The 26410-nt window shown below is 40.6% G+C and overlaps 1 protein-coding gene across 4 annotated transcripts in view; it reads right to left on the minus strand.

Annotated features, from left to right (window-relative positions):
* Window positions 1–26410, minus strand: part of atp2b1a (ATPase plasma membrane Ca2+ transporting 1a) — a 254802-nt gene that overhangs the window by 83264 nt on the left and 145128 nt on the right. For all 4 annotated transcript variants that reach the window (XM_051931431.1, XM_028817370.2, XM_051931437.1 and 1 more), the window contains 3 exons: window positions 22180–22377; window positions 21046–21303; window positions 20430–20555 (listed from right to left, as the gene is read on the minus strand). In XM_051931431.1, coding sequence (XP_051787391.1) covers window positions 20430–20555; window positions 21046–21303; window positions 22180–22377 — 582 coding nt within the window. The remainder of the gene's footprint in view (window positions 1–20429; window positions 20556–21045; window positions 21304–22179; window positions 22378–26410) is intronic.

Here is a 26410-nt window from a genome sequence, read left to right on the forward strand (position 1 = left end):
CAGACTGCAGCACTCCTTTAGGTGTTTTGTTGAATATGGGTTTTCTAGACTTAAGAAGAATCTCAAACTCTATCCTTTGGGAATAGGATGTTATTTCAGAGGAAAAGAAAACCAAATAAATTTTAAAAATCACTATTTTTTAAACTACTTTACATATGGAACATTTTATTTCTTCTTTTGGCTGTGAAGCAATATCTCATTTTCTTCAAAGTTTGATATGGAGCAGGCTTGTCTTTTGAGCAAGTAGCTTATTTGCCAGGCAAAAAGTAGTGAAAATATTGTCAGTAGTGATTTTCCCACATTGCCTGTGAAAGGCTCAAGGGTCACATCCCCAGTCACACTGTTTTTCCTTGACAATAGAGTGTGATCTGCAAAAAGAAAGTGTGTGTGTATAGTTTATTATTTTTATTACACACACACACACACACACACACACACACACACACACACACACAAAGAATGCCCTCACACCACGCAGAAATGGCAACACTTTTATACATGAGGCACCTTTTCATAATGTTTGGGGCATAGCAATGGTAGGTCTATTAAAGCATTCATATTTAGTACTTTCTTGCATATCCCTTGCATGCAATGACTGAATGAAGTCTGCAATTCACAGACATAACCAGGTGCTGTGTATCTTCTCTGCTGATGCTCTGCCAAGCTTTTAATGCAGCCACCTTCAGCTCCTGCTTGTTTTGGGGACTTGTCCCCTTAAGATCTCTCTACAGCATATGGAAAGCATGCACAATTGGATTTAAATTGGGCAACTGAATTGACTATTAAAGAATTTTCCATTTTTTGGCTTTGAAAAACCTCTCTGTTGCCTTAGCAGCATGTCTGGGATCATTATCTTGTTGTACAATGAAACCTCGTCTAGTGGGTTTGGAGGCATTTACTGGAACTCGAGAAGATGTTTCTATACGCCTCTGAATTCAACGAGCAACTGCCGTCAGCAGCTACATCATCAATGCGCAATTCATAACACCCCCACCCCCACCACACTTAACAGATGAAGTGGTATACTTTGGATCTTGGGGAGTTCCGTTTCATCTCCACACTTTGCTCTAGCCAAGCTCATCTTTGTCTCATCTTTCCACAAGGCCTTCTAAAAAGAATTCTGCTTTAAGTACTTTTTCACAAATTGCAGTGTGGCACTCCTGCTTTTGTGGCTAACTAATGGTTTGCATCTTGCAGTGTGGCCTCTATATTTCTGTTCATGAAGTCTTCTGCGGATAAGCAGTCCTACACATACTCCCCTGCCTCCTAAAGACTGTTTCGGATAGGCATTGGGGCTTTCTTTTTCATGGAGAAGACTCTTCTGTCATTAGTAGTGAAGGTCTTCCTTGGCCGACCAGTTCCTTTGCGATTACTGAGCTCACCAGTGCATTCTTTCTTCTTAATGATATTCCAAACAGTTCATTTAGGTAATAGCAAGGTTTTACTGATGTCTCTAATAGTTTTATTCTTGGTTTTCTGCCTGATAATGGCTTCTTTGACTTTCACTGGCACAGTTCATATCCTCATGTTGATCAATGGCAGCTACAGGCTCAAGGGTAAGAAAGCAAGACTACGTATCTTATGCCTGCACTAATAAAGCAATGAAACACATCTGAGCAATCAGAAACACATGTGACGCCAATTGTCCGAAACATTATGGTGCCTTGAAACTGGAGACCATGTATAAAATATTTTTTATAGTGTAAAAATGTATGCAAATGCACTTAAAGTCTGCAATGTGCACTTTAAATATGTCTGAATTGTTCAAAAATATAATTTCAAACTGGAGCAAAGGGTTACATCAAGGAATAATGTGTTTGTCCCAAACATTATCGAGGGCACTGTATAGATCTGTTACTTTTGATAAGCAGTTATCCAAAATTCTAGACTTGGCAGGTTTGACGTTTGGTGGATAAGAAAACCGTGAACATTACATAATGAAGTGATTATCCACAGGTACGTCTGAGCAGATCTGCATCACACCTTATAAGCAAGAACAAAGTCTGCCAACTGTCTGACACAGTAGCAAAACTGTCGGTATACAAAGTGCACAGAAAGCATCATATTTACGTGGGGAAAGACAAACATGCAAGGTGGCACAATTTGTACAGACCGATCCTTCACTGAACGTAGGTTACTTGTTTTCACAGACATGACAGACGAGACAATGTATGCAAATACAATAGTCTTGTTTTCTTTACATGAGTACTCATCTGCCATTAAATCATACTGTATTTCATTGAATAAATGCGATTGTGTGTATGTAGTTCAATACATGTGCCAGCTTCTCAATACAGCTATACTCTAGTCATTTTCCCCCTAAAAAGGTGCCCCATTTATTGTCATGTTGCATCAGTCCTTTCATTTTTCACAAAAAAAGCCCACCTTTCATTCTTGCACTTGCATTTATTATTGGGTCTGCTGTGACTGTGAAAACTTTGAATATGCCCCCGTTCACCAATCAGACCTTCACTTGTGGCTTAACTGCTCCATCCACTATTGGCCACTCTGGATGTTCTCCATTCCCCACATCATATTCATGCTGGCACAGTACTTGTATTGTACTGTTTGAGAAAAACATTTTGATACCATTTCATGCAAATTTACAGTTGTTTTTAACCTACCTGAAATATCTAGTGCCAACAGATTTGCTTTTTTCTTCATCATGAGTAGTGCAACAACATGAGCGGTAAGTGTGACATTTTTTCATTGTTGTCTGTTGAAGACAGGAAGCAATTCACATCTGGGATATGGTCAACAATGTCATTATCATCAGTAGGAGAGGATTTGTCAAGATAAAAAGGATATGCAAATGCAGTCAAGTGCAAGCTGTAAGTGAATGACAGTGATTCCCAACTGCATACCAACTTTCGATGGTGTTGCTTGTAGTGGTAATAAGGTGACAATTTTTTGTATAAAAAGCACTTTCAATGGTGTTGCTTGTAGCTGTAATAGGGTGGCAAAATCTTTAGTATAAAAAGCAAAGAAAATTTTCAATAAAGTTTGCGGAAAAGAATTTCAGAGTTGCAACAACACTAGCATTTGAAGTGCAGCAATTTAGGAATACTCAAGGAAAGACTGGAGTGAGACGGAACATTGATGAAATAAAGATTTAATAGCTCAAGTTCAACTGGCATTGGCCATGGCGGTCCTAGCTCTAAATTATTCCCTCTCTCCTTGCTTCTTGCAATGCCCCTTCAAGGACAGTGTGTCTGTAATATAACGTAATATACAGTATCTCACAAAAGTGAGTACACCCCTCACATTTTTGTAAATATTTTATTATAACTTTTCATGGGACCACACTGAAGATTTGACACTTTGATACAATGTAAAGTAGTGAGTGTACAACTTGTATAACAGTGTAAATTTGCCGTCTCCTCAAAATAACTCAACACAGAGCCATTAATGTCTAAACCGCTGGCAACAAAAGTGAGTACACCCCTAAGTGAAAAATGTCTAAATTGTGCCCAATTAGCCATTTTTCCACCCCGGAGTCATGTGACTCATTTGTGTTACAAGGTCTCAGGTGTGAATGGGGAGCAGGTGTGTTAAATTTGGCGTTATCGCTCTCACACTCTCTTATACTGGTCACTGGAAGTTCAACATGGCACCTCATGACAAAGAACTCTGAGGATCTGAAAAAAAGAATTGTTGCTCTACATAAAGATAGCCTAGGCTATAAGAAGATTGCCAACACCCTGAAACTGAGCTGCAGCACGGTGGCCAAGACCATACAGCGGTTTAACAGGACAGGTTCCACTCAGAACAAGCCTCGCCATGGTCGACCAAAGAAGCTGAGTGCACGTGCTCAGCGTCATATCCAGAGGTTTTTTTTTTTTAAAATAGACGTATGAGTGCTGCCAGCATTGCTGCAGAGGTTGCAGGGGTGGGGGTGAGGGGTCAGCCTGTCAGTGCTCAGACCATACACCGCACACTGCATCAAATTGGTCTGCATAGCTGTTGTCCCAGAAGGAAGCCACTTCTAAAGATGATGCACAAGAAAGCCTGCAAACAGTTTGCTGAAGACAAGCAGACTAAGGACATGGATTACTGGAACCATGTCCTGTGGTCTGATGAGACCAAGATAAACTTATTTGGTTCAGATGATGTCAAGCGTGTGTGGCTGCAACCAGGTGAGGAGTACAAAGACAAGTGTGTCTTGCCTACAGTCAAGCATGGTGGTGGGAGTGTCATGGTTTGAGGCTGCATGAGTGCTGCCATGAATGCCAACATGTACTGTGACATACTGAAGCAGAGCATCATCCCCTCACTTCGGAAACTGGGCAGCAGGGCAGTATTCCAACATGATAACAGCCCCAAACACACCTGCAAGACGACCACTGCCTTGCTACAGAAACGGAACGTAAAAGTGCTGGACTGGCCAAGCACGTCTCCAGACCTAAATCCTATTAAGCATCTGTGGGGCATCCTCAAACGAAAGGTGGAGGAGCGCAAGGTCTCTAACATCCACCAGCTCAGTGATGTCATCATGGAGGAGTGGAAGAGGATTCCAGTGGCAACCTGTGAAGTTCTAGTGAACTCCATGCCCAAGAGAGTTAAGGCAGTGCTGGAAAATAATGGTGGCCACACAAAATATTGACACTTTGGACACAATTTGGACATTTTTCACTTAAGGGTGTACTCACTTTTGTTGCCATCGGTTTAAACATTAATGGCTGTGTATTGAGTTATTTTGAGGGGGCAGCAAATTTACACTGTTATACAAGCTGTACACGGACTACTTTACATTGTATCAAAGTGTCCTATCTTCAGTGTTGTCCCATGAAAAGATATAATAAAATATTTACAAAAATGTGAGGGGTTGTACTCACTTTGTGAGATACAATATTAACTCTTTCAGGGTAGATGTCGACTTTTTGTCGAAATTCTGGGGTACAGGATGGTAATCAGCTGTAAACTGTGACCATACTCGCTGTTACGTGTTAGTTCGACTCTCTTTGCTAGAAGGAAAGTTAGCTTTGTTGATTTGACTATGATTCCCTGCACGTGCATGAGTAGCGAAGAGCAAAAAATCTCAAATGGCATTGACACCTGGTGAAAGATCAAGCAAAATGAATGTGCAAAGCAAAATACTCCATGGGCAACATTTTAAGTATTATCACTGAATATGACTCTGACTTGTTGGACTCCGATTTTGATGCAAGTGATATGGAGATGGAAATCGAAAACAAAAGTGAGGTACCATCATCAGCTGATCTGTCCCCAGCTGATCGCAGTGCGGAACAAGTTTGTGTAGCTGATGAGCCTACAGCAATATTTGCCAGGGAAGACTACCACTTATTATGACAAGAGGTACAAGCCAGATTGCATCACACTGTGACTACAACCGCCATCCACCTGCCACGCGATAACCAGGCAGTTTGTGCACCGCACATTCCTACTGGTCATCGAGCTGCCCACACACAGCCACTGCTGCCAGAGACGCCAAACAGGTGCCGATAGCAGCTGCAGCAGGCAGCAACAAAGTTATTATGTTGATTTCTGTGTGAAACCATTGTTTTCTTTGCTTTTCAGAAAACTGATCTTTTTGGGGAAAATATTCAGCCCTCAAAGAGCTAATATTCACTAATGTTAGCTCTTCTGATTCAGCCTGCAAGCTAGGATACCAAACATTTAGAATGCATGTAACACCTAACTTCAAGTACTCCATTCTAAGAGGAGAGTGTTGAGGTTTTATGCAGAATTATTAAAGCAGAGTTGCACTACACTCATTGTTAAACACATGTTCGTAAATTAAAGTATTAAGTGAGTGACATCTTTACACTGTTTTGATAGTGAAAACCTGTACAATTCTCTCTAGTAGTGAAACCCAACAGGCAAAACTAGCTTTGACAATAACAGTTAAATGGTGCTGTGATCAACGCTAATGCTTTAACTGTCACACCTACAATGTACAAGCAGATTGTAGCCACAATGTAAAAACAGTGCAGTAAATGGGTGAAAGCGTTAAAATGTAGCTGATAAGTCGGCATTTACCCTATTCTCATCTCCAGCATTTCTCTGTGTGTGTGCCTCCCCTGTTCATTCTCCAAGTTCTACTCTGCAGGGCTGAAATACCCAAACAAACTTCGTCTTCATTCTGGCTCTCATCCTAGCCACCTCCACCGGTACCTGCTGGGACCCACTAAGTCCGGCTTCCTGCCACCCTTCTTTAGTCTCCACAGGACACCCAAAGAAAACTATCACTTCTGCTCCTTTCACTGTACAGGTTTGGCTGTACTGCCTTCCTTTTTCCCCACGGTCCTACACGCACCCTTTATACCACTGTGAGCGTAGGTGCTTCTCCAAACAATCCACAAAGTGTTAATAAGGAGGGATGTCATCACAGATCATGCATGCAGACATGAATGATTAACTGGCCAGTTCCCCCATTAAGCACTCATGTCTTTTCTTGTTCATACTCCTACACTTGTGTCTTGAACTGTACTATTTTTAAAAACCTATGCCTACCCTGTTTTGGCATGGAAACCTTACATACTGTACCATATATACTATGAAAATATATAAACCTTAAGATGTGGAACTTGCACTCTTGCTATTCTATGGGCTGTCCAAATGGAAATAATGGAAGGTTAATCATAAAAATAATTTGAAAGCTTTTTTATATATGTAACAATTTTTAATTTACTTGGTGCTTAAGGATATTTTGCACATTTTCTTAATCAGACACGGGAGCCACTGGAAGGCACACACGAGAATGAGAACCAATAATACCCAATGAACCCTATTCTGATTAGATTTAATCTTTGAAGTGATGTTTCTTAACAACTTATGTTTATTTTCTTGAATACCTATTAAGAGCTAATATAACCAGTATATTAAATTAATTTTTGCCCACAATATTCCAAGATGGCAAAGTGATAATAGAATATTTATTTTTTGCAGACACAAGCATTGCTCAGATACATTCAAACTTTGATAAAGCTATTGCCGTTTGCTATAAAATTTGCGTCTGCCCATCATCCATCTACTTGCATGCATTTATTTCTGAAAGATGTGGCCAGTGTATTTCTTCTCTAGCTGTGCTCTACTTGCCTTTGCTATGATTACATATCGAAATTTGTTTTCAGTCTCTTCAATTTATAACTTCTATGCATTATTATCATCAACCTCCTATTAATGTTCACAATTGTATTGGCAGATTGTTACGCAAGGTGGTCATTTTGCTGCACACCTTTGCTCTTGTTATTGCAAATAGATACTTTATTAATCCAGCATTCACCTATCTATCCATCCATCCATCTATCTACTTGGATCATGCTCTGGAGAAGACAGGGTGGTGTCACAATACACTTGGCCTTCCATGGACATTATGGCACTAGAAGGATACTGTTTGTTAGGAATTGCTTTATCATCCACCTGTCTCTAGAGATAGGACATGCTGGGCTTTGACTCGTCGTTCCGATCCTAATAGCGACAGCTCTCCACCGTTTCTTTGGGCATCTGCAACTTCATAAAGGTGGAGTGGTTCTATGAAATCTGCACCAACTAGAATACTTATTGCCATAGGTAAGCAGCTCTGCTTGAGTTATGATGGTCCCATTCAATGCAACATCTTTAGTTAAAAAACATTCCTAAATGATACAAGTTTTTTGTACTATTTGGACTCTTAACTTTTGACAGATAAATGACTCTTCTTTAGCCAAGCTCCCTCTCTGAGCTCTCCCCGCTCCCCGATGGATGCATCCTTAGCACTCTCAGAATTAAAGGTCTAGGTGACTGTTTGGCTGTGATCTTCATTTTAATAGTCGTTAACTTCTTACTCACATTTTGAGATGCTGCTACTCAAGGTGGACTTAAATGAACTGGTGCTTTGCACCTTTGTGTACAGAACCCCAATTATATAAGCACTTTGTTGTCAGTTATGACTTAATCTGACAATGTTTTAGTCCTTTATGATTTTAATACTCACAGTTGCTATCCTTTTAAAAACTAGGTGAGAAAAATTTACATCTTATTGAATCTTTCAAATTTACTCGATCCAACACAGGTTCCACTCAACAACACAGGCATAAATTGGGCCTTGGTTATTATTTGTTTTTTCTGCCTGTGATTCTGAAATGAATAATGTTCTAGTTTTATCTTCTCGTTATAGTCTTTTTCTGCCAGTCACTTAAAACATGCTTACATGGCAAATACCTACAGTACATGATAAATCAGTATTAAGATGAGGATAAGTAGGGTGTCCTTATCTTAATACTGATGATTTGGTTAATCGATTCAACTTTAACTGTCTAGGCATTCTGAACTCTGCAGTTCCTTTCAAAATAAGAAAATGTAAAACAAAAACACAGCCATCGTTTCATGAGCCTACCCACTCTCTTAGGTGAATGAGCAAGAATGCACAAGTGAAAGAAGGTCAGACTTCAGATAACTCAAGACACAGTGAGAAACCATCTGGCTATATACCACAAGGTTATTAGCAGCAACTTTTTGCTGACATTTCCCAAAACAAACAGACATTGCGTTCTAATTGACATTTTTAAAGCAAGGTATGAGTTAAGCTGTATCTCAGTGAGCCTGTCAAGGCACGACATACAATATGACTTGATATGTCAGTATAGTGCTGCCATCTAGTGGATAGAATAGCCATAGGATATATTTTTAAACACTAGAATCCCTGAAGCCTTCGAAAAAACTCCTAATCCCAGCCTACCTTAAATCCCTTTGCACCTCTCCATCAGCATCTTTTGTTTTGTAAATGTGTTGACCAGCACAAGCAGCATACTATCCCGCACTGAACCCCCTTTCATGAACTTTTATTATGTTATAGTACTAACAACAAAATTTTGACATGTTGTGTATAATGTGTTAAGACAGAAGTCCAAATATCAAACACTTTCACAAAAGGTACACATATAACAAAACAAGTACGCTTTTTATTCAAGAACATAACCGAAGAAAAACGAAATCGGGTTAGTGTATGTCATTGATATGACCACATGGGTGTTGCAGCTGTAAGAACTGCTGACTCATAACGAATAGGCCGCGGGTTCAATCCTGGCTGCTTCCCAGAATAAACGTTTTGAGTTGTGAGCTGCTCTTATTGTTACTATTATACAATAAAAACATGCATTTGATTTGAGTCTGTAACAGCCGGTGTAAATGTATGGTACTTGTAAAGGTCAGCATTTTTTTTTTTATTCAGTTTTATTCTCTCAGTCACGTTCAACCCGACCTGACACTGATGTTTTCAAATAAAGATATGCTATAGCAGAGGTGAACTCTGATGAAGATGAGGGTTCCACATCAGAGAAAGAGAACACTGTCCTGCTCCACTGACAGATTGAGTAGATCGTTCCTCCCCCAAACCATGCGACTCTTTAATTCCACCCGGGGGGGGTAAACGTTAACATTTAACATTATACATAGTTATTGTCTGTTTTTCACCTGCATTATTATCATTCTTTAATTTATTATTATTTATTGTATCAGTATGCTGCTGCAGAAGAATGTGAATTTCCAATTGGGATTAATAAAGTATCTATCTATCTATCTAGAAGCCCTCCCCACAAGAAACGTCCACTCACATACAAGAACAAATGCAGCTACACCAGGCATAAAGGCGAAAGATAGCACCATTTTGATGCAGCAACAGGTCAGGCGTCATCCTGATTGTCACTCTGCGCCACATCTGTTGTTCAAAGAAAACGCAGGGCTTACAGAGCTCGCCAAGGTATCATGCAAAGTCCTGTTTGTGATTATGTTTTGTGATGGTCTTTATATAAAAACATTTATATGTTACTTATATAAAAGCTAGATTGAATGTTATTTACCTTGATTTGTTTACTTTATCTTCCTACAGAGTAAAGTCACAAGTAGACTGCAAAGCTTCCTCTGTTTGACCGAAACAGGCATGCTCACAAAGTACATGTGTACTGAAGTGACTAACTACAGGTGTAATTTTTTTTTTATGAATTTTGCTAGAGTTTATTATTTATCATACATGAATAGATGAGTACTGTAGCGTCCTGGTAATAAGTGGCCCAGTAGTCAATGTGTTAATATTGTTAATTTGTACTCACTCCAGCAATGAATCACAAATGTGACAAATCTTCTCTGACAAGTCATGATTTTTCTCCAGTTTCATTAGTAAGAGTGACCATATTAGATCTCACATCTGTCTGTCATGCACACTGCTGTTTTTTAGGCAATGTCTCTCTCCTACTTGACTGAACATGTTTCTTACTCCCCTCTTGCCAGTATGCCTGCTCACCCCTTCAAAGGCATGTTTGAAATAATTGGTATTTTGTCAATTATAAATAGTTCTTTAATAATGGGCTCTGCTCCATCTTGCTTTATAATACACAGTGGTTACACCTCTGCTTATAAAGGCCAATTTTGACTACTCACTTCCCCAGTAATTTTCATCATATATTGAAATAACCATTTCTATCCAAATTCTCCTAAAAAGTTTTTTCTTCTCAGCCACATCACTTTCTGGAACAGAATATTTCTGTTCAAGTTTCAGTCAGAGATCAGAACATTTCATAATATGGAATTTGCACAAATGGGAGTGACAAATTATATGTTGTTAAAAATAAACTCGGTAAAAAGAGGGCCATTTTGACCCTGCTACATCTTAGTGCTGCCTTAGACATAACTGAAAAAGAAATTTCAATTATCTGGCTTGAGAATGAGTTTGGTATTCAGCACAGAGCCTATGTTAGGAGCAGGACCTTCACTATTACATTTATGTAACTATTTCCCTTGGCATATTGCCTGTTCTTTCTTCTGTGTGTATGACCGCTCTACATTAAAATATGGGGTTTCAAGATGTGCTGTTCAAGCTCTTTTGAAGAAGCACAAAGAAACGGGCAACGTTGATGATCGTAGATGCAGTGTTCGGCCAAAGAAACTTAGTGCAGCAGATGAAAGACACATCAAGCTTATTACCCTTCGAAATCGGAAGATGTCCAGCAGTGCCATCAGCTCAGAACTGGCAGAAACCAGTGGGACCCAGGTACACCCATCTACTGTCCAGAGAAGTCTGACCAGAAGTGGTCTTCACGGAAGAGTTGCAACCAAAAAGCCATACCTCCAACGTGGAAACAAGGCCAAGCGACTCAAGTATGCACGAAAACATAGGAACTGGGGTGCAGAAAAATGGCAGCAGGTGCTCTGGACTGATGAGTCAAAATTTGAAATATTTGGCTGTAGCAAAAGGCAGTTTGTTCGTCGAAGGGCTGGACAGCGGTACAATAATGAGTGTCTGCAGGCAACAGTGAAGCATGGTGGAGGTTCCTTGAATGTTTGGGGCTGCATTTCTGCAAATGGAGTTGGAGATTTGGTCAAGATTAATGGTGTTCTCAATGCTGAGAAATACAGGCAGATACTTATCCATCATGCAATACCATCAGGGAGGCGTATGATTGGCCCCAAATTTACTTTGCAGCAGGACAACAATCCCAAACATACAGCCAAAGTCATTAAGAACTATCTTCAGCGTAAAGAAGAACAAGAAGTCCTGGAAGTGATGGTATGGTCCCCACAGAGCTCTGATCTCAACATCATCGAGTGTGTCTGGGATTACATGAAGAGACAGAAGGATGTGAGGAAGCCTACATCCACAGAAGATCTGTGGTTAGTTCTCCAAGATGTTTGGAACAACCTACCTTTCGAGTTCCTTCAAAAACTGTGTGCAAGTGTACCTAGAAGAATTGATGCTGTTTTGAAGGCAAAGGGTGGTCACACCAAATATTGATTTGATTTAGATTTCTCTTTTGTTCATTCACTGCATTTTGTTGATTGATGAAAATAAATGATTAACACTTCCATTTTTGAAAGCATTCTTTGTTTAGAGCATTTTTTCACACACACCTGCCTAAAACTTTTGCACAGTACTATATATATATATATATATATATATATATATATATATATATATTATCACTAAGATGTGTTTGGGACTTGTACGTGTCGGTAAAAATGAATTAAAGACGCTGCTGTCAGAGTACTTTTCTTCATTGGTTCCCTGGAAGATAAAGGTTGGATTCAATTTTTTTGCTTTTAAAGCTTTATATAGGTCACCTCCATCACTAATCTTCCATGCCCACTTTCATCTTCCATATTTCTCAGGTTGTCTGACAAATTATTAAAATCTTTTGAGAACTTTTCTAAGGATTACATATGGCAGTGTTTTTAAGCAATGGTTCCTAGGCTCTGTAACAGTCTGATTGATGTAACAAGATCTGTATCCATGATTAAAATGTTAAATTTTAGTTTTAAAATTTTTATATTTTTTTAAAACAACGTTTTGCTTTTAGGTCATGTTGAAGGGTTTACTCTAAATGTATATGTTTATATATAATAATCATAATTTCCTTTGGTGTTGCCAACATCTAATATTTCCTTTTAACTCTACTTTTAACACTAGAATTACCAGAGTCAACGAAAAAACTTGTAAATCCGACCCACCTTAAATCCCTTCGCACCTCTCCGTCAGCGTCTTTTGTCTTCTAAATGTGTCGATAAGCCCAAACAGCCTGCTATACCATCCCCCCCAACCGCCTCAGAACGGGCAAGAAGTTCTCCCAGTTCCTGCCTTGATTGATTATCTGGGAGTGAGCTACCCAGAATTGTAAGTGGAAAAATGTGATGTGTGTTTTGTATCTACAACAATCTATTGAACGTTTTTTATGTTTTAGTAATAAATACCAAAATGTAGACATGAACTGTATAAACCCAGCCACAGGGGATGCACAATGATTATGAAGCTGGAAATTGGAGGTTTAATGATGAATGTTGTTAGTGCATATGCTCCGCAAGTTGGATGTGCAATGGGTTAGAGAGAAGATTTTTGGAGTGAGTTGGATGAAGTGATGAACAGTGTACCCAAGGGACAAAGTGGTGATTGGAGCAGAATTCAGTGGGCATGTTGGTGAAGGGAACAGAGGAGACGAGGAGGTGATGGGTAGGTATGGTGTCAAGGAGAGGAATTAAGAAGGTCAGAGGATAGTGGATTTTGCCAAAAGGATGGACATGGCCGTGGTGAATACGTATTTTAAGAAGAGGGAGTAACATAGGGTTACGTACAAGAGTGGAGGATGATGCACACAGGTAGATTAAATCCTATGCAGAAGAGTTGATCTGAAGGAGATTGAAGACTGCAAAGTGCTGGCAAGGGAAAGTGTAGTTAAGCAGCATAGGATGGTGGTCTGTACGATGACGTTGCAGATCAAGAAGAGGAAGAGAGTGAGGGCAGAGCCAAGGATCAAATGGTGGAAGTTGAAAAAGGAAGACTGCAAGGTTGAGTTTAGGGAGGAGTTGAGACAGGCACTGGGTGGCAGTGAAGAGTTACCAGACAGCTGCAACACTACAGCAGATGTAGTAAGGGTGACAACAAGGAGGGTGCTTAGCGTGACATCTGGAAAGAGGAAGGAGGAAAAGGAAACCTGGTGGTGGAATGAGGAAATAAAGAAGAGTATACAGAGGAAGAGGATGGCAAATAAGTAGTGGGATAGTCAGAGATGCAGAAAGTAGAAAAGAGTACAAGGAGATAAGGCGCAAGTTGAAAAGAGAGGTGGCAAAGGCTAAAGAAAAGGCGTATGATGAGTTGTTTGAGAGGTTGGAAAATAAGGAGGGAGAAAAGGACCTGTACCGATTGGCTAGACTGAGGGACTGAGCTGGGAAAGATGTGCAGCAGGTTAGGGAGATAAAGGATAAACATGGAAACGTACTCACAAGCGGGGAGAGTGTGTTGAGCAGATGGAAAGAGTACTTTGAGAGGCTGATGAATGAAGAGAACGAGAAAGAGAAGAGGTTGGATGATGTGGAGATAGTGAATCAGGAAGTGCAATGGATTAGCAAGGAGGAAGTAAGGACGGCTATGAAGAGGATGAAAAATGGAGGTGTTTAGGAGAGATGGCAGTGGAGTTTTTAACCAGATTGTTTAATGGAATCTTGGAAAGTGAGAGGATGCCTGAGGAGTGCAGAAAAAGTGTACTGGTGCCAATATTTAAGAATAAGGGGGATGTGCAGGACTGCAGTAACTACAGGTGAATAAAATTGATGAGCCACAGCATGAAGTTATGGGAAAGAGTAGTGGAAGCTAGGTTAAGAAATGAGGTGATGATTAGTGAGCAGCAGCATGGTTTCATGCCATGAAAGAGCACCACAGATGCAATGTTTGCTCTGAGGATGTTGATGGAGAAGTTTAGAGAAGGCCAGAAGGAGTTGCATTGCGTCTTTGTGGACCTGGAGAAAGCATATGACAGGGTGCCTCGAGAGGAGCTGTGGTACTGTATGAGGAAGTCAGGAGTGGCAGAAGTAGTACGTAAGAGTTGTACAGGATATGTACGAGGTAAGTGTGACAGTGGTGGAGTCTGCGGTAGGAGCGACTAATGCATTCAACGTGGAGGTGGGATTACATCAGGGATCAGCTCTGAGCCCTTTCTTATTTGCAATGGTGATGAACAGGTTGACAAATGAGATTAGACAGGAGTCTCCGTGGACCATGATGTTTGCTGATGACATCGTGATCTGTAGCGATAGGGAGCAGGTTGAGGAGACCCTGGAGAGGTGGAGATATGCTCTAGAGAGGAGAGGAATAAAGGTCAGCAGGAACAAGACAGAATACATGTGTGTAAATGAGAGGGAGGTCAGTGGAATGATGAGGATGCAGGGAGTAGAGTTAGCGAAGGTGGATGAGTTTAAATACTTGTGATTAACTGGGTATGACGTTAAACTGCATCCGGCCCTCCACCGTAAAAAAAACTTCACAAAGCTCCGAAACTACAGAAATGATTCCTTTTTGCTCTCCGCAGGAGTAGCTCTGCTGCAGCCGCCCATAGGAAGGCTGCTCACATCATGAAGGGGATGAGGGAAAGCCCTCGGGAGCTCCATCCCCGGAAGAGGCGAAACCGTTGGAGAGCCAATAGGGTCAGGTCTGTTGGGGATCGGAACTGGTGTGGTGCTGAGGCGTCGCCCGCTGTACGGCAGCACTTGGGTCCCAATTTGAGGCGGCCCATACAGGTGGCCACATGGAACGTCTTGTCTCTCCAGCAAGATGATCATCTTCCTCTGCTGTCAGAGGAGCTGTGTAAACTCCGCATTTCACTGGCCAGATCTCTGTAGGTGGATACACCTTTTATTGGTCTGCTTGGTCTGATGGCTGTCATACTCTGGGAGTAGCTGTTGCGGATTGGCTTCTTCCGATGGTGTCCGATATCACTCCTTTCAACGAGTGTATTATGAGACTCAGATTATGGCACTGTCTGGGTGCCTTGTCTGTTGTCTCAGTGTATGCTCCGACTGCGGTGAGTGATGTCTCTGTGAGGGAGACCTTTTATTCGCAGCTTCGCTCGGTGGTTGATGGGTGCTCACGAGGTGACATGCCTCTAGTCATGGGTGACTTCAATGCAACCACTGGCACTGACAGAGCTGGTTATGAGGATCGTCTTGGTCCCCATGGGTCTGGTGACCGTGGTGAAAGTGGCTCCATGTTCCTTGACTTTGTAAAAGGTTAGGGGCTGCGAATCGCTGGATCCAGCACCCTGAATTGCATCGTTGGACTTGGTACTCCAATACTGGTGGTGCGGTGAAGGAGATCAATCACATTCTCATGGGCAGACGCTGGACGATCTTGCAAAACTGCAGAGTCTACAGAAGTGCCCAGTTTGTGAATTCTGACCACAGACTTGTTGTTGCTACTCTTAGGATCCAGCTTAGGTCCAGTAGGTTACCACCAACTAAGAAAATCAGCCAGGACTTGGCCAGACTCCAAGACCAGGCTGTTTCTAATGAGTTTGCATGCAGTTTCTGTGAGGAACTTTCAGATTTGGGTATGACTGCTGCTCCTAATGTGATGTGTATGACTGCTGCTCCTAATGTGATGTGGGAAACCTTCCGTGACAAGACTCTGAAGGTTGCTGAGGGTTGTGTTGGTGTTACCGGAGTTCCCAGAAGGAGGTGTTTCATCTCGCAGGGCACCCTGGATATCATTGAGAGGAATCGCAGCGCACGGCTCATTGGCAACTCTGGTCTGTACCAGGAACTGAGAGGGACGGCAGCGAGGGCTCTGAGGGCAGATAAAGAGGCGTTTGTTAGAGGAATCTGTGAGCAAGTGACAACATCTGTGGTCTAGCGACCCACGTCCTGCTTACAGAGGAATCGAAGCATTACACACATCTGAATCTGTTCCTCGGAGAGTCGCAGTCAGAGCAGCTGATGGAATGGTCCTTACGGATGACATTGCAGTTGTGACCCGCTGAGCTGGCTACTTTGAGCAGTTGTTCAAAGCTGATCCTCCGGCTAGGACGTTGGATATCTCTGGGTCCATGGTTCTTGAGACTGATCCTCCAATTAGCTGTGAACCAGCTGGGGTTGTAGGCTGCAGGGATCTGCGGTATCCGGGGTGAACCTCTCCAGGCTGGTGGCAAGGCTGTCCTCCTAGCATTGAAGCAATCTTTGCTTCCATTTGGGAGACTGGCATCATCCTAACTGACTGGAAAACGGGACTTGTCGTTCCTATCTGGAAAGGGAAGGGTGATTGCCTGGATTGCAGCAACTACAGGGGGATAACACTGCTCTCGATGCCAGGTAAGGTCCTTGCTAGGGTCGTCCTTAATAGGATCCATGATCACCTGCTCACCTACCAGCGACAGGAACAGTCTGGTTTTACGCCTAAGAAGTCTACTATCGACCGCATCCTGGCACTGAGGGTTCTCATGGAGCGCAAACGCGAATATTGGCAGAGTTTCTTTGCAGCCTTTGCCAATTTTCACAAAGCGTTCGATTCAGTTGATCGAGCTGCCCTGTGGGACATCCTGAGGATACGCAGGATCCCCTCGAGGTTGCTGGATATCATGGCCTTCCTGTACACTGGTACTGTGAGTGCTGTGCAGAGTGGAGGCAGGACCTCTGCATTTTTCCCAGTTGATTCTGGGGTTCGTCAGGGGTGTGTTCTTGCTCCTACTCTGTTCAATGTTTGTATGGACTGGGTGTTGGGCAAGGTCGTGGGGTCCAGTGGCTGTGAGGCATCTGTTGGTGAAGAAAGGTTCACGGATCTTGACTTTGCTGACAATGCTGTGATCTTTGCGGAGTCAATGGAGGCTCTGATCGGAGCGCTCAAGAGACTGAGCAAGGAGTCTGAGTGTCTGGGCTTGCGAGTGTCCTGGATAAAAACCAAGATCCAGGCCTTTAATGACCTCTTGGGCACAGCCATCAGCAATGTGTCAGTTTGCGGAGATAGAGTTGACCTTGTTGAGAGGTTTACTTACCTTGGCATTGACATTCTGGTGACTCTTCCTACGAAGTCAGTAGACGGATTGGGAGAGCATAGGGGGGGTCATGAGGTCGCTGGAATGGAGTGTGTGGCGCTCCCGATAGCTATGCAAAAGGTCGAAGGTCCAAGTCTTGAGAGTTCTGGTGCTTCCTGTCTTGCTATATGGTTGTGAGACATGGACGCTATCCAACGACCTGAGACGAAGACTGGACTGCTTTGGTACTGCATCTCTCCAGAAAATCCTTGGGTACCGTTGGTTTGACTTTGTGTTGAATGAGTGGTTGCTCATGGAGTCCCGAATGAGGCACATTACCTGCATTGTGAGGGAGCGTCAGTTACAGCACTACAGCCGAGGGTGGTCCAGCTCGTAAGATCCTCATTGTTGCGGACCCGAGTGGCTGGTCCAGACCAAGGGGTCGCCCACGTAACACCTGGCTGCAGCAGATAGAGGGTCATTTCTGGAGAGTGGGATTGGACTGCGTGTCTGCCTGGGGGGGGGGTTGCAAACCAGGATCCCGAGTTGTTTCATTGTGTATTGGGTGCGGCAACGCACTGTACCAGTGCATGCTACCCAATTTGACTTGACTTGGATCAACAGTACAGAGTAATGGGGATTGTGGAAGAGAGGTGAAAAAGAGTGCAGGCAGGGTGGAATGGGTGGAGAAGAGTGTCAGGAGTGATTTGTGACAGACGGGTATCAGCAAGAGAACAGCTATGTTATATGGGTTGGCACTGACCAGAAAGCAGGAGACAGAGCTGGAGGTAGCAGAGTTAAAGATGCTAAGATTCGCACTGGGTGTGACGACGATGGATAGAATTAGAAATGAGTACATTAGAGGATCAGCTCAAGTTGAACGGTTGGGAGACAAAGTCAGAGAGGCGAGATTGCGTTGGTTTGGACATGTGCAGAGGAGAGATGCTGAGTATATTGGGAGAAGGATGCTAAGGGAAGAGGAAAAGAGGAAGGCCTAAGCGAAGGTTTATGGATGTGGTGAGAGAGGACATGAAGGTGATGGGTGTAACAGAACAAGATGCAGAGGACAGAAAGATATGGAAGAAGATGATCTGCTGTGGCAACCCCTAACAGGAGCAGCCGAAAGAAGAAGACTACGACATGAACTGTATAATGTGTGAAGGCTGATGGCCAAATATCAAACAGACACTTTTACAAAAGGTACAAATACAATGCGACAGTTTCCGTGGTGCTGTGGTTAGAACTGCTGACTTATAATCTGGAGGTCGTGAGTTTGAAACCGGCTCCAGGGCAAATTTACCATTTAGAGTAGTGAGCTGCTCTTATTGTTAATAATATACAATAAAAATATACATTTTATCTGTGTCTGTAACAGCCGGCGTTAGTTTTCAAATAATATTAATTAGTTCGACGATGTTTTCTGATTGGTACTATTCAGGTCATAAAATGATTTCTTCAAAATGTCACATATATTTTTCTCTTTTTTTCCTAGTGCTGTGTTGACATCGTGCACCAGAAGACGTGAGCTTATTCAGTGCAAGCAGAAGCACGCAGGTGGCCGGTTCCTTGTGCTATAACACGCTTGACTTGACGGAGATCAACACACATGTACTGTGCAAGCTATGCACGGGGGCCACTGAGAAAAGAAGAGTGTTCTTTGCTCACCTTGCAGAGGCGCTTTTTCATCGCTTCTTACAAGAAAAGGCGATGGATAAAGCAACATCGACAAGCTTCTGTTCCAAGACCGCCGCTCCCCCCAGCCCCCTCAGTTAACAGTAACCATAGCACAGAGAGAAGTGTGTACATTGCAACAGGTACACGTCGTAAACATAGAAATGACAGCCCTTGGTTGTGTGGGAACTGTTAACAGTTGAATCTGACGATTGCCTATAGCGCGGAACTGACCTCTCTGTACTATTCTTTCCTCTGCATGTCCTGGAGTACAAAAGAAACAACCCCATGCACCCAAAAATGGACACTGGCAAGATCGGGAGAAAAAAAAAAAAAAAAAACCACTAGGTCATTGATTACAAGCGTAAGATGTTATGTGAATGAATAATATGAATAATGTTGCATCAGTGCCATAATGTTTTCCGAAATGTACTATACAGGTCATAAAATGAATAATTCCAAATATCATACATACCTAGGTCTCTGTTTTTTGTCAGTGCAGCTTTGACATCATGGACCATAAGGTGCATACTAATTCAGTGTGAGCAGGAGCACTCAATAAAACTGAATAAAAAAAAATTCAAGTGATGGTGAGATACGAAGGCGGCAGATTCACCAGCGTTTGTGTGTCCGCTTTTATCCCTCCAGATCAATTTCCAGTTCAATTGTCTCAAAAACACCACTCACATCTACAGTTATTCCCAGTTTCAGATAAAAAGTAGCTTTGTCAAATTGGAGGGGTGGGGGAGTGGGGGTGTTGTATCGTGATCGTGACAGAGTAAAAGTGAAAAGAAAAAAAAAACACTAATTTTTACAAGTACTATAAATTTACATTGGCTGTTACAGACACAAATCAAATGTATGTTTTTATTGCAAAATATTAATAATAACAGCAGCTCACTACTCTAAATGGTAAATTTGCTCAGGAGCCAGTTTCGAACTCACGACCTCCGGATTATAAGTCAGCAGTGCTAACCACAGCACCATGGAAGCAGTCGTATTGTACTTGCACCTTTTGTGAAAGTGTTTATTTGATATTTGCCCATCAGCCTTCACACATTATACAGTTCATGTCTACATTTTGTTATTTATTACTAAAACATGAAAAACGTTTCTCTTTTAACAATGTGTTTACATAGATTGTTGTACACACAAAACACACATCAAATTATTTCCCCTTACAATTCTGGGTAGCTCACTCCCAGATAATCAATCAAGGCAGGAACTGGGAGAACATCTTTCCCATTCTGAGACAGTGCGGGGATGGTATAGCAGGCTGCTTGCTGCTTTGGCTTATCGACACATTTACAAGACAAAAGATGCTGATGGGAGAGGTGCAAAGGGATTTAAGGTGGGCTGGATTTAGGAGTTTATTTGTAGGCTCTGGTAATTCTAGTGTTAATAGCTTTTTAATTTATTCATATGAATTATTTCATTAATCTACTGCCCAACTAAAGTGTTTCCCCACAATAAAACCAGCTTCCAGTTGTTTTAAATTTGTTAAGCAAATAAATTTGACGTGACTTGTCAAAATACCTGAAAGCAGCAAAGGATCTTTGTCCATGGTCTTCTTAACATGATCAGACTCTCCAGTTAGGGAACTTTCATCAATTTTTAGGTCATTACCCTGAATTAATACACCATCAGCAGGAAGGAGATCACCTAAAAGAAACCAATAAAGAAAACTAATGTACAGTAAAAAATTACATTAAAATTTCCAGTACAGGTATTTTTTTTTATTTTTTTTTTAAAGATACATCTCAATATATACCAAACCCCATTATAAAATATATCTATATAAAATATTTGGATTCAGACAAAAAACAGTTCTTAAACATATTACATATGCATCATGGTTTACATATGCATCATGGTTTATTACAGACTAGATAGTGAGCATAAGATTAGAAGTACAGACTGTTAGAAGTACAGACTGCCAACAAGGCAACCTTGTGTGAAAGCCATGGTTTATGAATAGCACTATATCTCCCATATTGCCTTTGCACAGTTTCCTATGGAAGTGTTTCAATGCCCTTTTACTTGTACCTGGAGTTGGTAGGGAACTGTGCACATTCATTTACACTCTTTGACAGTTAATAACCAATACACAGCACTACAAACAGTTAAACATTTGTTAAAAGCACTTTATTACCATATTTAACTTGTGCAACGTCTCCAACAACAATGTCTGCAACTGGTATCTGGATCACCTGACCACCTCTGACAACAGTGAACTTTTGTTCTTGTTCGATTCGGCTTTGGAGTCCACGAAATTGTTTTTCTTTACTCCAATCATTAAAAGCAGTTACTAAGACCACACAAATAACAGAGAGAAGAATAGCCACCCCTTCGATCCATCCTGCTTCAGCTTCTCCTTCATCCTCCACACCACCAGTAGCAGTAGCACATACTATTGACAAAAAAATAAATAAAATAAACACACAAGACCACAGGCGTTTAATCAATTTATACAAGTGCTAGCAAAAACTGTCTATACATTCTATAATTAGAAATAGTTATTTGCAGGGACTAAACAGAAGAGGCTAAAAGAAGCATGTACAGGACTGATGTTAGGTTGAGCTGACTTGTATAACTAAAAGTTACACAGCATGATATTTAGAATGATATTCAGCACCAAAGCTTTACAAGTACTATGAGGAACAGAGATGATCGGTATACTTTGAAAGAAACTTCTTGACTGTTTTGTGGAAGTGTCCTGATTAAATAATTCATACCTACTTCACCAAGATAATGCAAATGTAGATATAAATAGCATACTTGGCTTAGGAAATGGGGCTGCTTTACAAGTTAATCGAGCTAATACTCAAACGTAACAATGATGCGCAAAACATTAAAAACTGAACCAACATACCTGTTTTTTAAAATTAACATGATTGCTTTCTTCATAGAATTGCAAAAACATGAACAGGGTGAGCATTTTACTTGCCAAGGAAAAAAAAATGTAAAAGACAGTTTTTTTTTTCCCTTTAAATCGAACTTAATGAAATAAAGTCAACTATTTTACATATACACACTACTATTTTGGTCTCCACAGAGAGAAAATGCTTAGATCAGAAAGATGAATGAAAGTTGCTTATCTATAAGAAAATAACATACCAAATCCATTAATGCAATATGCAAATAAAATTTATAAACCAATTTACATGAAAGGTACTAAAATTAAAAATTGATGACTTTGAGAGGATTACGCTTGAGAAACAACATTAACTTTTTCTTTTCTGGTAACTAAGTTTGCTAAATGGAACAAAATATATTAAAAGCTTACTTTCTGTGCCCCCTCCTGGAGGCCGATAAAAAGAAAGGCCTAGTGAAATTATGGCTGCTATTTCTAAAATAATCAATGTTACATCTTGCAATGCTTCCCATACTAATTGTAGAAATGTTTTTGGCTTTTTTGGAGGTATAAAGTTCTGTCCAAACACTGCTCGTCTTCTTTCAATATCTGCTGGGTTTCCACTCAAGCCTATAGTGGGAAATAAAGATTACACAGTGTCAAACATGTTCCAAATAATCATGACATAATAAAATGTATTACTGCCAAATGTTTCAAATTTGACTTAGTTCTTTGAAAATTTTGAGTTAATATTTTGTATGGCTATCCAGAGTAAACAGGTCATCCAAACTTATTTTACAAATACAAAACAGTTAAATGTAAAAGCATTAACATTCCAGAGTTTAAGCAATTTGCTTTAAAGAATAAATGTTTTTTTTTTTTTACCTGTACCTAGACTGTGATTATTTTATTAACAATTCTGCAAAAGCTGAATTTTCTATTTAAATCATATTTTAGATCACACAGCACAGTTAAGATGATTTTCACCCAGAGTCATCTTTGAAGTGATATTTAATTCAACATTATGTACTCACATACAGCACCATACAGAATGCACCACTGGTTCAATATTAATAACTATTACTTGGCCTGCTTACTTGTCAAATACAAACATTCATCATGTCCAAACTTCTCAGCGGATACTGTTGCATATTTATTACAGTTTGACTACTGTGCTGTTGGGCTGCAACTAATGATTTTGATAATCTATTAATCCAACAATTTTTTTAATAATCTGACTTTAAAAAAAAAAAAAAAACACCAAAATTTTACTGCAATTTACACCATTTCTCCTACTCTAACTACAATACAGTATATTAAAAAGTAAATGTGCAGAGTGTGGAAAAAAACTTTAAAAGTGCAATGCAACTTTATTATTTATTTTTTTTAAACAAACTAACTTATGTTACTTAAATTGCTCCAACAGTGGCTTAAAAAGCAAACTATAACTAAAACCACTACATTAGGAGCTTTAAATACAAACTAAAGTTGCTTCACCAGTTGCCTGGCCAGAATGTGGTATCTAGTCTTTCCCCAATGTAATGGATTTTTATCTTTGTTTCTCTTCTAAGTATGTCAGAATCTCATTCCTTAAAATCTGTCCACAAACTTCTTCAGCTTCCATATCCGTTATCTTCTTCACTGCTGTTTCCTAAACCAAGGAGTGAGTCAAGTAAAGTGACAATGACCACAGTTGTAGGTGTAGCAGCTGTAGTACTGGAAGCACAAAATTGGTCTTCCTGACACTTTTGGTGATCCACTTCCGCTGAAGCTGCTCCATTGCAATGACTCAGAAATCCTGCATTGCATTGGACTCCTATACACCATTTGTTTTGGATTTAATGAGCCCTATTACAATTGGGGGTGTTGAAGAATTTTTAAGTTTTCTCTCCCACTTGGAAACTCAGTGGCACAATCAAAAGGTTTAACAGCAGTAAAAAGCTCTTCAAGCGGTATCCACTGCTCAACTTTTAAGCCAAGGTACTTTGTCTCACTATGAAACAGAAGGGTCAGACAGTGTTGTAGTTATGGGCCACCTTTGTTCAACCAGGCAAGTAATTATGTAGAATGTGCTGCTCCATCTTTTGCTTACATTCTGTACAAGTTTATGCTCAGGTGTTCTCTCCTGTAGCTGTTTTTCATTCAGCTTGGTGGAGACTTGCTCACTATATATATTATATATATATATATATAAATATAAATATAAATAAAGGCCCAAGTCACACTCAGGATTAAAGCCAAGGAAATTAATGCAGTCAAGTGCTAACCAATCATGACTAATATTAATGCAGGTGTACAGTGGTGTTTTTTTGCTTTAGCTGCAAAGTTCCAACTGTGTCCATACGGACACTCAGACTTGAGTTTATGTGCGGACCAGGGGCCTCATGCACAACGCCGTGCATAGAATTCACACCAAACAATGGCGTACGGACAAAAGCAGAAATGTGCGTACATAAAAAAAAATCCAGATGCATAAATCTGTGCGAACACCAACTTCAACGTTCTTACTCTCCATAAACCCCGGTCAGTGTGAAAAGTAACGCACGTGCATGCGCCTGCTGCCCCACCCCAACTCCTCCCAGAATTACGCCTCTTTGAATATGCAAATCAATATAAATAGCCTTTAAGCTCAGTATTCGGTGAAAAGGCAATGGCAAAAGCACATGGGGGGGAATAGAAGAATTTCAGCAAATAGCAAGTGGAGTCAAGGAAAAACGTAATATTTGTTGGTTTAAACAGTGGTATAAACAACAAAAGAAAGTTGATCGAGTGACAGAGTGTCAGAGAAACTCGAAAGCTCAAGTTCACAAAGTCGCACAGTGCCCAAAATAAAAAAAATTTAAAAAAGTTGTCAGATATCAAAGTTGCGCGAAAAGGCGAGTTGTAGCCCACCATCCGAGTGTCATATGAAAGCTTATTAGGGTACAGAGAAAAAAAATAAATAGGGACACAGTGAGAAAAAAGCTCAAAATGTCAACTTTAATCTCGAAATTTCTACTTTAATCACATAGTTTATATTGTCTTTAAAGTAGAACATCATATACGTCATCTTTAAATCTTTTAATTTACTAGTTTCTCAAATACCATTGTAACTAAAGTAGCACGTTAAATGCTTTGTTTTGTATGTGTTCTTCTATGTGCTCTGTGTGTGTGAATCACTACGTGCTTCCTAAACAGGCGTTCTCTTCCTCCTACAGGACACAGAATCCTTTACATTCGTGATATTACAGCTCTCTGAATAATTTAAATACTGAGATGTACACTTGATATCATTTTCATGATGATAGGAGTTAAAGCATGTTATTAAACATAGAAACACGGTAGAGCAGTGATAGTGACGAGCTGGTGCCCTGTCCAGAGACTGCCTCACGCAAGATGCTTGCTGCACCATGCGCAACCTTCAATGAAATAATTTATTGCAGCAGTACTGTCTCTTTCAAACATACTAACCTCCAATTCCTGTCCTTACTTTTCTTTCTCCAAGTAACCAATCGCCACACAATCAGCTCTGTAATAAATGTTAAGCCATCTGTAAGCTTAGAATGCAGATTCTTCAAAACTTTTAAGGAACACTAAAAAATCTTAGTACGTTTAATTATTCTATCCATCTATCTTTCCAGTGTCGCGCTAGCCCCAGCAAGAATACAGCGCGAGGCAGGAACAATCCATGAACGTGGCACCAGCTTGTCGCTAGTGCTGCGACACTGTGTCCTCACATGTTTAATTATTAACAATATAGATTATTTAAATGATGTTAACATTTCATCTGTATAATGTAAAAAACATTTTGCTGCATTTCATCTTAAAAATGATATAGTCATCAAATGTAAATATAGTGGAACCTCGGTTCACGAATGTCTCGGAACACGTACAAACCGGTTTACAACCAAAAAGTTCGCCAAACTTTTGCATCTGTTCACGACCACACACTCGGTATACGAACAAGCCAGTTTCCCCTTCGGTTTGTATGCGCCGGTGATTTCCGCACGTGTTCAGTCTCTCCCTGTGCATTCCCTGTGCAGCGAGCGAGACGCGCACACACACACAAGAGAGAGAGAGAGAGAGACAGACACACACGTGTGAGAGAGAGACAGACAGACAGACACACACACAAGAGACAGCGAGCGAGCAAGAGAGAGGGGGGCTGGCCGCATAAGGGCTTGTTTTTAAAGAGACAGATTGTTTTAACCTTCTTGTATTTAATGAAGACTTTTTTCTATTGGATTTTAACCTCCACTTCACTTCTGTTTACAGCAATCGGTCCGTAGCGTGCATTGTTGCAATGTTATTTTTCTTGGTGGTTTATTAAATTACGGATTTTTCAAATGTTTATTTTTTCCATGTGTTTAAAACTCATTAAAAAAAAGTATTTTTAGCGAGCGGTTTGTAGTGCTATAGCGCAAACTCTTGCAATGTTAGTTTTCTCTGTTGTTCAAGGTTTTCTCAGTGTTATTCAATGTTTTTACATTTACTTTACTATTAGGCTGTGCATTCTATGGTTTAATTAACTATATTTGTGCTTAACAATCTTTAAAAAAAAAAATTATTTGTATACAGTTCATACGGTCTGGAACGGATTAATTGTATTTACATACAATCCTATGGGGGAAATTACTTCGGTTCATGACCAAATTGGGTTACGACCAGAGTTTTGGAACGAATT

This window comes from Erpetoichthys calabaricus, chromosome 1 (genome assembly GCF_900747795.2).
Source record: "Erpetoichthys calabaricus chromosome 1, fErpCal1.3, whole genome shotgun sequence".
NCBI classification, from domain to species: Eukaryota; Metazoa; Chordata; class Cladistia; order Polypteriformes; family Polypteridae; genus Erpetoichthys; species Erpetoichthys calabaricus.